Source organism: Mercenaria mercenaria, chromosome 11 (assembly GCF_021730395.1).
Source record: "Mercenaria mercenaria strain notata chromosome 11, MADL_Memer_1, whole genome shotgun sequence".
NCBI classification, from domain to species: domain Eukaryota; kingdom Metazoa; phylum Mollusca; class Bivalvia; order Venerida; family Veneridae; genus Mercenaria; species Mercenaria mercenaria.
Genome location: NC_069371.1, coordinates 5,401,016 through 5,414,177, shown reverse-complemented (window position 1 = coordinate 5,414,177; position 13,162 = coordinate 5,401,016). Strand labels below are relative to the sequence as shown.

General features: G+C 34.1%; 1 protein-coding gene across 1 annotated transcript in view; it reads right to left on the bottom strand.

Moving 5' to 3' along the window:
- The window catches only part of LOC123532310 (solute carrier family 23 member 1-like), a 15,055-nt gene extending 1,893 nt beyond the window's left edge, over positions 1-13,162 (bottom strand). Inside the window, exons 1-11 of the mRNA XM_053518369.1 lie at positions 13,002-13,162; positions 12,290-12,414; positions 9,693-9,850; positions 9,046-9,164; positions 8,028-8,170; positions 6,583-6,764; positions 5,852-5,966; positions 5,058-5,214; positions 3,481-3,734; positions 2,251-2,380; positions 1,568-1,711 (exon numbers count right to left, since the gene is read on the bottom strand). Of these exons, the coding sequence (XP_053374344.1) occupies positions 1,568-1,711; positions 2,251-2,380; positions 3,481-3,734; positions 5,058-5,214; positions 5,852-5,966; positions 6,583-6,764; positions 8,028-8,170; positions 9,046-9,164; positions 9,693-9,850; positions 12,290-12,403 (1,516 nt within the window). The 5' untranslated portion in view covers positions 12,404-12,414; positions 13,002-13,162. The remainder of the gene's footprint in view (positions 1-1,567; positions 1,712-2,250; positions 2,381-3,480; positions 3,735-5,057; positions 5,215-5,851; positions 5,967-6,582; positions 6,765-8,027; positions 8,171-9,045; positions 9,165-9,692; positions 9,851-12,289; positions 12,415-13,001) is intronic.

Below are 13,162 nucleotides of genomic sequence, written 5' to 3'. Positions count from 1 at the left end.
TTAATGGTTTCATAAAAGCTGCATGATTTCCGAAAAACTAATTGATATACCTAATAGAATTCTAGCAATAAGTTGAAAACACGTAAACTATTCCGGATTTTGTAAAACAAGATTTCTTTTATACACATATATGTGGAAATTATGACTGAACATGTAAGGGCTCAGATCTTTTGATAAGTACTTTGCCAGCATTTAAATATGACATGTTACTATAGATAGTGGTACATATTTTGCACTCATATTAGAAATAAGCATGTTACTGTATGCAGGAGTACATATTTCATCTTTACAGAAACATGCCATATTGCTACACATTCATGCAATGACTTTAAAAACGCTCATCTCAAAGAGTTGACCCTAAAATGACTTTCCTCATGTATATATTTATGAAATATTTATAAAGAATAAAAATATTAAGGTGGTAATGTTTAGGCCCCCCAAAGAAGAGGCTAAGTGCCCCCATTTGAATAAAATGAAAAGAAGAATTTATAATGATGCTACAGTATAAGTTTGAGGAAATTCTGTCAAGCGCTTCATGAAGAGTCGTTTAAAGGTTCTTTTCTATCTTTACCGCTAGCTGTCCCTTAAACTGATCAACTGCACCTGTCTGAAAATATTCGCAGAAAACATGATAACAATGAAACGTACAAGGTTTGATAAAGATCTATCAAACTGATTATGAGAAAAAGATCGTTTTAAGATTTATTTATAGCTCTTGCAGCCCCTAAAAGGGGCCATGTGCCCCGTTTCAACAAACTTTAGAGTGGACCTTCCAATGATGATACAGACCAACGCTTATGAAGATCCACCAATCAGCACATGAAAGGAAGTTATGGAAGTCGTGAAATTTTCGTCATTTTAAGCTCTAGTGTCCACTTATAGGGGCCAAGCGCCCCCATTTGAACAACACTTGGAGAGGAACCTAAAGTGACGTTGCAGACCAAACGGTTTATGGAAAGATGTTGTTTAAAGATATTTCTATTTTTATCTCTAGCGGCCCCTAAAAGGGATCAAAGACCTCTACTTGAATAAATTTGCGATAGGACCTTACAGTGATTCTACAGACCAAGTTTTAGGAAGTACCATTTAGCGGTTCATGAAAAGTCGTTTATATGATTTTCCTGTTGTTAGCTCTACCGGCCCGCAAAATGGACCATATATCCAAATTTAGAAAAATTTTGGAGAGGACCTTACAATGATGGTACCCACCAAGTTTCAAGCGATTCATTAGAATATGTCGTTTTAAGTGTTTGTGCTTTTAGCTATAGCGGTCCCTATAACAGACCAAGTGACCCCATTTGAAAATAAATTAAAAAGGACATTACAGTGATTGTACCGACCAAGTTTAATGTAGATCCATCAAGCGGTTTAACGAGGTCGTTTTAATGTTTTTTCTTTCTTTTTCTAGCTCTAGCGGCACCTATAAAGGGCCATGTGTCTTATCTGAATATTGGATAGGACTTACAATAATTCTACAGACCAAGTTTGATGAAAATTAGTCAAGCAATTCATGAATAGAAGACAAAACTAATGAAGACTTAGTAAATAATAAACACGATATATATACCAGTGTTGATAGCATCCTGATGTTCCAACATCCAGTTAGAAATACTGACTCCAAAGAATAAAGAAACCCCGAGAATGAATATATTCCTGAAGGAATTCAAATCAATGAACTGAAGAAATGAAAGTCCAACACCAGTTATGATACCTGCAAAATAATAATATATAATAACATATTTATATATCTAAACTTTTAGTTTCCAAATGTATATGTGTATATGCTTGAGATATTGCTGACTGAAAAAATTTTTTTTGTAAAAAGGACTACAAATATGCCCACAGCATTAAAGTATTTCGGAGTTAAGACTGAAATGCTTCTGTCTAATTAATACTCCAACACTGTAAAGAGTTGTTGATATTTAAAGATATATTGCTTTACGGCCAAATTTCCAATACCATATTTATAAATATTAACACGTATTACACTTTAGCTATGTACATATTAAAAGAAATACTACACTCTGATAAATATATAGGTAAACACACTGCCAATAAAGTGATGTATTTAATGAAATGTTGTTTATGTTTTACTATAATGGTAGCAGCTTCTCATATTCAGTCGGTATATCTAGTTATATTGTTCATGATTTCAATCAATATCTTATGATATCATACTTTAGTGACATATGTTCAGAGTACATCTCTCACATCAGAAACTCATAGAGCTTCAATAGTATTCCTTCATACCAAAAATTGACATAAGCATTCCGCCTATTATCGGTAATGGTATAGTTGTAAACAGGGCACCAAACTTTCCAAAACATCCGAAGATAATCAGCAGAACCCCACAAGTTTGGATAACTCGTAAACTTGCAACCTGAAAGATGGAATGAAATGCCCTTTAAAACTTACAGTCGCATCGATAAGGACTGAAATGTACTTGAGGAGTACATGACTCTCTATGTAAGTTATCGTTCGTCGGTACATTCTGTAAGTTCGGTAGGTACACATTAAGATTTCCAATCAAGGAGATCGTAGGTTCACAATCTGGGTAAGATGAGACTAGACGGCAGCGTCGGCAGTGTGTGTAAGTTATACTTGAACAAAAATTTGCTTTAATGATCACCAAAGTCAATACTTTTATTATAATTAAGGAGAAAACTTCTCTTAAGGTTTGTCTTTTGTTCCAATCCATTCCTTCAGTTCTAATAACTTCAGCTATACGTGTTTACGCATGTATGTAAATAAGTTTGTATATATTGTTGCGAAAAACTTTGGTTAAACTTACTATTCTTATATGGTTGAAATCGGACTGTTACATTTAAAGCTGTTCCTAATATTGAAATAACTTCATCTGAATAAATTGTTTAAACACGTCCGCATTAGAATGGTTTTCCTCATGTTTTCATTTGCCAGATTTGAGATTTTTGTTTTCATATGTAGAAAGTCCCTTCGTTCAATATTAATATGAAAATGAAAAAAAGGAAATATTCAAATTATTATATGTAACATCTGTTTCAAAACACTCTTGTCTATTAAATGTATCAAACATACCTTATAGGAACAGTGAACTAAACTAAAAAGACTTCAATTCAAATCTTATATCCCTTTCAATAAAAATTTGAAGTGTGAGGTTTGGCACCAGTAAAATACTTTAAGCTCCCCTGACTAATATAAGGCGGGGCCGTGCTGTGTGTTTGTTTGTGTCTGTTTGTTGTTCCTATGTTTTTGTTATTGCATTTGTTTGTTTGTATGTATACATGTGCGCATGTTCTCAATTTGGACTGCTGTATGGATGGCTGCACTCTTTCTATGGGGCTTTCCTTGTTGCAATTTTGACCGAAATTTAACAACACTGAGTTCAGACTTATATCATTTTTTATCAATTTTCTGAAGTTTTGATTTTGTGTCTGCATTATGCATAAACCATGCATCTTTTTCATCAATTATGGAGTATAACGTTACAGATTTCTTTACCTTTATAGCCCCTATTATGCTCATGTTATCGCTAGCCGTTGTTGTCCCATTTCCTGTTCCCCATATACCAGCTAGCAAACAGCATATACCTTGCACGAAAATTCCTCGGTTCACAACATTGCCCGGAATAGGAGGAGCATCAGCTATTGCTACACATGCGTAGACATTACCAATTGCATCTATCATGGTAACAATAACAGCAACAAACATGCTGACGACACCTGCTGCTGTAATATTCGGTGCACCCCACTGACCTAAATTGGTAAAAGATGCATTCAATTCAAACAATCAAACAGGAGGGTTTAAATAGTATTTTACATAAACATTTATTGCAAAAGTCCTTGCCGCTATTTTGATGTATTTAGATCAGAATACTTGATATATAATTCCTGTAATATAAAAGAAAATAACACGGTTGAAAACAATGTAAATGTTAAAAAACATAAGCAATTTTTACTTAAATTAGATAGTTAGTATGGTTGAAAAAATATTTAAGTTTAAGACATGAACAATCACTTCAATTATATATCTAGAATAACGTAAAATTTGATCAAGTCACATGATTAAGATAAATCTAAAGGTTGCTTAGAATATAAGAAGTACAGATGTCAACAGACCCCTATGAGCTGCATGCAAAGCTTAAATTTTCATATGACAAAACTAGACCCTGTATGTATTATACAGAAGAAACACACAGTATTGACATCTCTGTTTTAATCAGAGTGCCATCAAAATGATCTTCTATTATATTTTCATAGCTTCTGTATACCATAAGATTTTCAGAGCTTCAATAAAGATTAGAAGAGGTTAGAATACTCATAAATGTTTTTTCTTCATTAAACAGTCTACGAATGCATCGTAAATATATGTGTATGCCGAATCTGATTATCAAACATGCTTCGAACTGTGTGGTATATTAAACAATGAAGAAAGTGAAGATACAGTTTTAAGTATTAGTTTCCATTAAAATCGCGTTAACGTTTAGCGTTTCAATCGATATGATCGTAAGAGGTATGGTGATTGTCCGAATAAGGCATATTACAGGATGACTCTGTTGTTCGATAAGCCTGAAAATCCACTCTGTTTGACCACTTGAACATTCTTATCTTTCAAAAAAACCTAACATTGCTAATATCAGAAATTAGATTAGCGCCATTACCACTAATCTTCGCCATGTAAGAGGTGTGTTTAATGCACTGATATTTGATACGTTTGTTATGTTATTAGCGGCTTCTTACACTTTTGTTCTACATTACTGTTAGAAACATTTGTTTGATACAACGTATATAGATGACCCATGAAATTGGTTTCTATGTAAACCCTGGTCACTTATGCTTTGTGCGCTTCACTAAATACTATTTTCATGACTTGTATAAGATTTTGAATTAGGATTCTTATAGCTCATTACCTTGCAGCAAACTCAAAGAGAAAGTTGTCAAAACAATTTGGCAACTAGCTACAACAAATCCATTGGATTCAAGCCGATCTTTTAAACAGCAATTTTCAATATGATCAGTTCATAATAAATTGAATTATTGAATTTAGTTATATTTTAACATTCGGTTGAATCACAGGACCTGGATATGGAACCCGGAACCATCTGGCATCTTTTAGAACATCAAGCCCTATATCCGTCCGTGCCGTGTATCCCCATTCTCCAGGACTGTCAGGTAATACTGAACATACTGTTAATATTGCACATATTGCCCATGTACCAAATATACCAATTAAAACCTGAAATTTAGAATGTGCCGTTTTCTGGAGAAAAAAATGAGACAAATATTTTCACAAAAATAACTAATTAACAAAATAGTTTTTAAGTATAAATAATTGTTATATAATAAAAAATACATGTAGCATTTCCGTTCAGAATGAAATGCCACCCGAAAGAATTGATAAATTAAAGACAGTAACAAAAGCACATGTTCGTGACAGTACAATGAAACTGACATAACAATAATAAACGTTCAAAACCAATTGTCAAAACGGATGTTAAATGAATGACAACAAATTCTTAAATAATAATTAATGTTATGTTATTTATCTTCCGGTATTATACCCTATAGATGGCAATTAGACCAATGTAAGCCTCCGTGACCTAGCGCTTTATGGCTCTGATTTTATTTCACCTCTCCCCCCTCTCCCATAAACACAATTGTAGATTGGACATGTGCATGGCCTTAATGTTCATTCGAAAAAACAATTCATCAGGCATGCTTAATGTTGGGTTTCTACCCGGCAACCTCCCGTGGTTGATGTAATGCCAGGAGAGTCTGCTTAGATAGTTAGGGCTTGGACGTCGTCATATTGCATTGACTGTATCGGTGTGACTTGATGCTAAAACTAAACAAAACAAATAAGTCATTTATACCGGAAATAGACTAAACAAAGGCAGACGACGCGATGAACAAAGTCTTGATAGCCCAGGTAATGGTATTTCAATATTTCGTAAGTACTGGCTGCTCAGTGTAAATAAAAACATTGTCCTGAAACGTATAAACAAATATAATTGATTGCACAGAGTTTAAAAAGATAAATCGAAACTGATAAACAAAATCTATAAACTAAAACATAAAGAGAAACAAGGAAATGAGCAAGTAAGGGAACACTCTCTGTATAAATGGACATTACTAGTGTTACAAGTACTTAAAATAAACATATATTATTTAAACCAGCTATGGCATTAGGTCTGCACGTTCCTATAATTTCCTTTGAATTGCATGTAAAAGTGAGTTTGTCTCCTTGCTAATAATATTCCTTGTATATTGACTAACGTAACTGTGAAAACTTGCAGCGGAAAAACCACTGTGCATTATGGAAGATATGCAATTTGATTGGTTGCTTTTAAAACAAGTTTATCATAAAACTTTTGCGTACAAAAGCACTCATTCAAATGCATGTATTTTCTTTCCATCTGATGTAATTCTCAGAAAACTCGTATCTTTGATGCCGCAGTAATGATCTCTATACAACGAACAAATTGTTATCTTCACAGATGTGTTTGTTTCTAATTAGGTTTCAATGTACATATTTCTCAAGTATAAAAAGGCTTCCTTTGTGATATGGTTAAAATTAAGTGACACTACAAATGACATAACTTACGTAAGTGCTATCCACCAATGCTCAGACGCCATTGCTGTGCTAGAGGTAAATAAGGACAAACCAATCAGTGTTAACGTGGGTGTAAGTGTCAATGGACCGACATACCGAAGTAAGAATCCTAGTGTGCCAGAACAGCCTATGATTATTTCAAATACCGCAACGACCATGACGCCTCCTTGTACCTGAATAACAATATTACATGGTAACATTCAGAAAATGGCAATGTATTTATTTTGGTGGCTATTCGTAGTAAATAAATATGCATTAACTTCTGTTTACATCATAATCATAGCAAATACTTTATATATAAACATGATAAAGGCAAATTATGAGTCAAAACCCAAGGATTGGGTCGCTTATTAGTTATCTCAAAATGATGAACACATTGCATGTAAAAATAATAAAATAACCAGTTATAACAAGAAGTTAGATCGGTTGACATTATAAGCTGCTACATGCTGTCATCTTTCAGGAGACTGCGGATATTTCACGTACTTTCGGACCATTTAATTTGTTGCTTTTTTCTTTAATATTTCTTCTCTTTCCATCTCATCTTTAGCTCTCTGTCGTCTTTAGACTGTTATCTCATAACAAAACATCATACTTTATATTTTTCTGTTCATTGATTATTCACAAGTATGTAAATATGTGTGTATATATTATGTACAAATATATGTGTGTGTGTGTGTGTGTGTGTGTGTGTGTGTTAAGTTTGAATAAACGGAAATCTCCATTTTAGCTAAATAAAAAAAACTCCTGTTTAAAATAGAACATAAATTGAATGGGAATTTTACTTGTTCGTTGGGATGAAATTTCGTGGATTGACTCAACCACGAAATCCACGAAAATTAGCCCCCACGAATATTAATGATTTTACAGTATTTCATTCAAAACACAACATGTTGTCGTATGTCTATTTTTAACACTGCGGCGGAGGGAAAGTCACTAAGTCTGCCAAATATATAAGTGATGACCGGTTAAGGGTAAGCTAAAACAGGCATATCTTATAGTTTCAGTACGCATTCCCTTTTCCAGCATTGCAATCAATGTTTTATATTACTGTAATTTCGTCTAGATTCAAAGGTTATTAACCATTGCTATAATTGTGATGCACATTTTGACAAGTTACTTCATTTCCTCGTATTTCGTGACTTTTTCTTAATGATACACTAAAATTATCTGACTGCACTTTTACCACCAATTCTGCTGTAATATAGCCATGTTATTTTTAATATTTTAATTGTAAAATATCAATATTGTATTTCAGATGTTATATGTTGCCTTAGAAGATATTTCAAGTGTATTATTTAATATCGTGTAAGTATTGAGAATTTCTACTGATCATTCACAGAACAAATCTAACTACCCTCAATCATTTCATCATACCTGTGACAAACTAACCATTGTTTCAGCATATATTTTCAACAGAAAGTTAGAATGTATACCTCTCTTATTCTTGAAGTCCATATTGCCCGGTATGCATCACTGCCAACGTCAGGTAAATCATTTGACGAAATATTTACAGTAGCATCATCTAAAGGTACACAAGAACTAAACATGTATACAGAAGATGACAAAGACATGTCATCTGAAACCATATAGCTTTAAAGGGAAGTTTAAAATGTTATGATTATTGCAGACATAATTGAGCCGTGCCATGGGAAAACCAACATAGTGGGTGTGCGACCAGCATGGATCCAGACCAGCCTGCGCATCCGCGCAGTCTGGTCAGGATCCATGCTGTTCGCTAACAGTTTCTCCAATTCCAATAGGCTTTAAAAGCGAACAGCATGGAGCCTGACCAGACTGCGCGGATGAGCAGGCTGGTCTGGATCCATGCTGGTCGCACACCCACTATGTTGGTTTTCCCATGGCACGGCTCATATATTTTTCACCTTTACGATCCTACAACGACGTTTTCTTTTTTTGTTGGGTATAACTTCGCACCGACACAATTATATGTCATATAGCGACTTTCTTGCTCTGATGGTAGGGGAAGAGCCCCAGAACCACCGACCTTCCGTAAATTACCTGGATGGCTTCCTCACATGAAGAATTCAACGCCCCGAGTGAAACACGGGTGACTCGAATCCACAACGGTGAGGGGCAAGTGATTTGAAGTCTCGGCTACGGAGGCCCCCACGACGATTTCGGTTTCTTTCAGTTGAATTTTGTATAATGTGGATCTTCTCAAGAAAAATAAAATATGTATCTATATTGAATTACGTGTTTCTACGACGAAAGTGCACAATACGTTACTACTTCTTAAGAAATTAATCCAATGCGCTCTCCTGCTAATTTTGACTAGATATTACTTATTCTAATAAAATATCTAATCTAGAATCCATGAAAGTGTTGTATATACAAAACGCAAGCAACACCACACACCGGAAGTACTGACTGCCACCAAATAGAAAAATAACGACTGATATAAAATTATGCATTATAAGTATGAAATGTTGCCTGTAATCTTTAACCCTGTATCTGTTTGCACTGGCTCCCTTTCTGGACACTGTCTTGGTGTCATCAGGGTGATAACTTGCGTAAGGAAGCTTGCAGAACATCCCTGCACAAGTGGTAATCTGTAATAATATATCAAATCAATATAGAAATATCCTCTACTAGTATCATATTGTTCGAATGTTTTGCATTGTAAAATGTGCATATTCGTATACGGTATATAAAACATTTTAAAATGCAACCAAATGAGAACAATTATGAGAGTTTGTTTTTTTGACCAGTCGATAAACCTTTGAGACTATAATGTTTGAAAAAGACAGTTACTATTTGAAAATTTTCATATTCTGCTTGTTTTACAAGTCTTCTAAAATAACATTTAAAATGAATTAGTTATTTTGTTCATATTTAATTATGCAGCTTATTTGTCTGGTATCGAAGTCTCCGTAGTTAAGGCCGCAAAGTTCGAATCAAAATAGATAAATTGTAAATTATTCAACAGTGTTGGTTTATGTATAAACATTCTAAAATACTATTACTGTTTGTGTATGATTTCAGTGTCAGCACTGCTGAAGAATCCCTTTCACGTATTGCCAGTTATCAATATTTTGGAAATACTCATGAAAGTTGTTCATAACTGATCTTAAAATCACCTTACTCCGACTGTTGTCTGGATTAAAGTTGAAAGACCAGTTACAAAGAATGTCGTCCCTATAAGTTCACTGACTGCTACTTTATCCCGATCCATACAAAATAACTCACTCAGTAGAAGAGGGACAGGTATAGACGATCCAAACACTAAGAGACAATGCTGAAAAAAATGTTACAAAGAGATACAAGTAGCTTGTTTCAAGTGTTTGATAATGATGACTATATCAGTCTGAGGCAAAAGGTATCACCTTTTAGCTGTGACACATTGAAACACAATGATTCCGACCAACATGCATTGCACATTACGTTAGATGAATTCGAACATGAATCTATCACATTATAACAATCACTGTAAGGCAATCATATTCTCAATGGATGCTCAATGATTAAGAAACGACTTAAGTCAAAGCATCTTACACCAGCGGATTACTGGAAAATATTGAAATTATTTATCAAATCAAACATACAAAACAACAACATGCCACTTATAACTGAATTTGATAAAACATACACATCTTACACACAGGGAGCAAATGTCTTTTAAGTTAACAAATATAAAAATAAACAGAAATAAATGGTGTTTTATGTAAATATTGAACAGCAAATATATTTATTATGCTACTAAAGCACGGTTATTTCATCAACATATGTCTTAGAATTCGGAAAGAGACTCCAGAAAGGAGTCATATTTCCAGATAGTTCAGTTTGAGGTAGGCACTTTAGTTCTACAACTGTAAAACGATTACTGATATGTATTCCGAGCTCTAACATTGACAATAAGTTTTCGGTGATTTAATCATTATTTATCTATCAGGCAACAATATGCAATTTTAGAGACTGCCATGTGAAAGTAATGCTAAGAGAAACAACATTTGTAATAAATTAATTTAATGACTTTCATGCGGTCTACATTATCTATAAATAAAAAAGGGAATGTAAATCATAAAATGAACAACTTTTCACAATTGTTGGTAAACGAACAATATTTCACCAACAGTTTATCTATCGAATACATGTATAGCATACTCTTCCCTACTACTGGAAGTATTCCTAAATAGGAAAATCTGCCTCCATTACCTTTAAAAAGATACATATCCACATATTATTAAACCAGACCAATTGCGGAAAAGCGCCAAACAGTACAGCCAAATGTGCACATTCCGAAATAAATCAACAAATTCTATAAAGCAGCTGGTTTTGATCCTGCTATATGTACAAGCCCGAACTGCACTATACATTTAAACTGGTTCAGAATTTGCATATATACTAAAATCTCTGTTGTCATGTTTCGCAAACCAGCTATTATAAGCAGTGAAAATTAAGTCCTTTCAGTTGATAGGGACCAGTTATTTGTCCGTAAACATTCTCTCCATATTGCTAACTTGTATCCTCGAGGATCTCACGTATGGGAAAGTGAACTGCTATGAATTTAAATATTTCCCTTAATGCACACAATCTTTATCAATTCATTGTATCCTCTGGATTCAGTGAACTCTAAAAGATAGAATACAGAGCTTCTCTAGTCCAAATTTGTTTAAAAAAAAAAACGATTTAAAAGGTTAAATTTTTTTATTGTTTTATACATAGAATGGTATTGAGGTGGTTATCAGTACATAGAAATGACGAAGAAAGAATGAATCTACTTTGAAAATAAAATACTGAAAGTAGATCCCTCGGAGATACCGAGAACGAGGCAAACAGTGAAAATTGCAAAAACACAGTTTGAGTCTGTTTCCTGAGCAGTAATGGAAACTGCAACACTGCCCACGTACCCCTAGCACCGGCTTAAGCAGTATTCAATCTTCAAATCTAAATTAGTTGAAATCAGTGATCCCAAAGGACCAGAAATTATAACAACACCGAGATGAAGTCGGGACAACTTTTTACGGCCGCCACACAGCACTTAACACCCGCTGTTGTGAAGTATAGTGTGAACTTGACCTTGATCCTTATGACCTGGGCTTTGCATTGCATGCCGTCTTGGTAAGGTTAAAAATTAGGCTAGTTTTATGGTAAGCCTTCCAGTGATAAAGAAACTATGGGTCGGACACAAATTTGGGCTATTTGTAACCGTGACCTAGATCTTGGACCAAGTGACATTGGTTTTTAACTCTGCACGTCATCTGGTTGGGGTTAATATTTGATGCTAGAGGTATGTAAATTTTCCTAGAAGATAAGCTATTTGACCGTTGACCTCCAGGTTTGACCTTGTCTTTGGACCTACTGTGTATCTTTGTGTACAATAAATATAATCTAATCCGTCTCTATAATATGTCATTTAGTAACTATCTTGGTAAGGTTTAAGCCGATCTTCCATTCTGTTTATATCAATGCTATTCGTTTACGTTATCAGGTGTCAAGAGAAATATATTTCAACAAGGCTGTAGATATACTCACTTTGTATAACAAATTTTTATTTTTATATATTGAAAATACGAAAACCACAGATAATAAAAGAACACAATTATTTCAATCTCCATTTAGAGCATGAGAACCTAGTTGCTGTCCTATAAAGTTAACAGAGAACTCATAAGTGCACTAATTGATATCCATTTGCAAGAGCTGTGACCTGAATTGAAATAACTCCTTTCTGTCTTACCTGAAATCCAAGAAGCAGACATAAATACCAGGGCGGGTTTTCTTCCACATCGTACAGCATACGTTTTGTTACTTCAGGTTTTCGCCCGGTGTCATTATCTTTCTGATAATCCATTCGTCCACAATCTGTAAAGCATATGCATCAATACTACATATTGTACCTAAATAAGCAGTTTACCAACGGTTTTCTCAACGAAAATAATATGGTGTGTATATGATGCAGTTTAAACTTTACCCTGCTAAATTTCTGAAATGAACTTATCCATCTTCCAATTTAGACAGAACCATTAACTGTTAAAAAGGATGCTTACCAACAAAGATACTGACTGAACAGCGAACAGTGCAGACCATGATAAAACTGCACGGATTTCCACAATGAAAAATATCAGATATATTTTTCACTGGAAAGAAACTGTTAAACGGGTAATTTAGTCAAAACATGAAATAATATGAAAATTTTTCTGTGTTACATGTACGATCAGAATATCTTTCACCCATGAGCTCCGTATCTTTATATTTTCACTCTTGGCTATGACACTCGTGAAAATATTGCATCTGGTGTTCACTCGTGAAAGATATTTCAGTCTTACAATGAAACAAACCAATATTATATAAGTCGTTTCTTTGTGTTTGTGAGTCAGAAAATAATGTTATCAAAAATTGAAATCAGTTACGAAAGATGCACAGATGAACTGAATCTCAAAGTTTCATACCTAATTACTCCAGTTACATTTCTCTCAAAATACTTCTGTTATGCAGCCATCCGAAAACATACAGTTTCCGTCCAATGTTTTGGATAATTAAACATAAATAGATCAGTCAAATTAAGATTATTTCCATCAACAAATCTGCTTCTCACATCTCGCTATCCGGG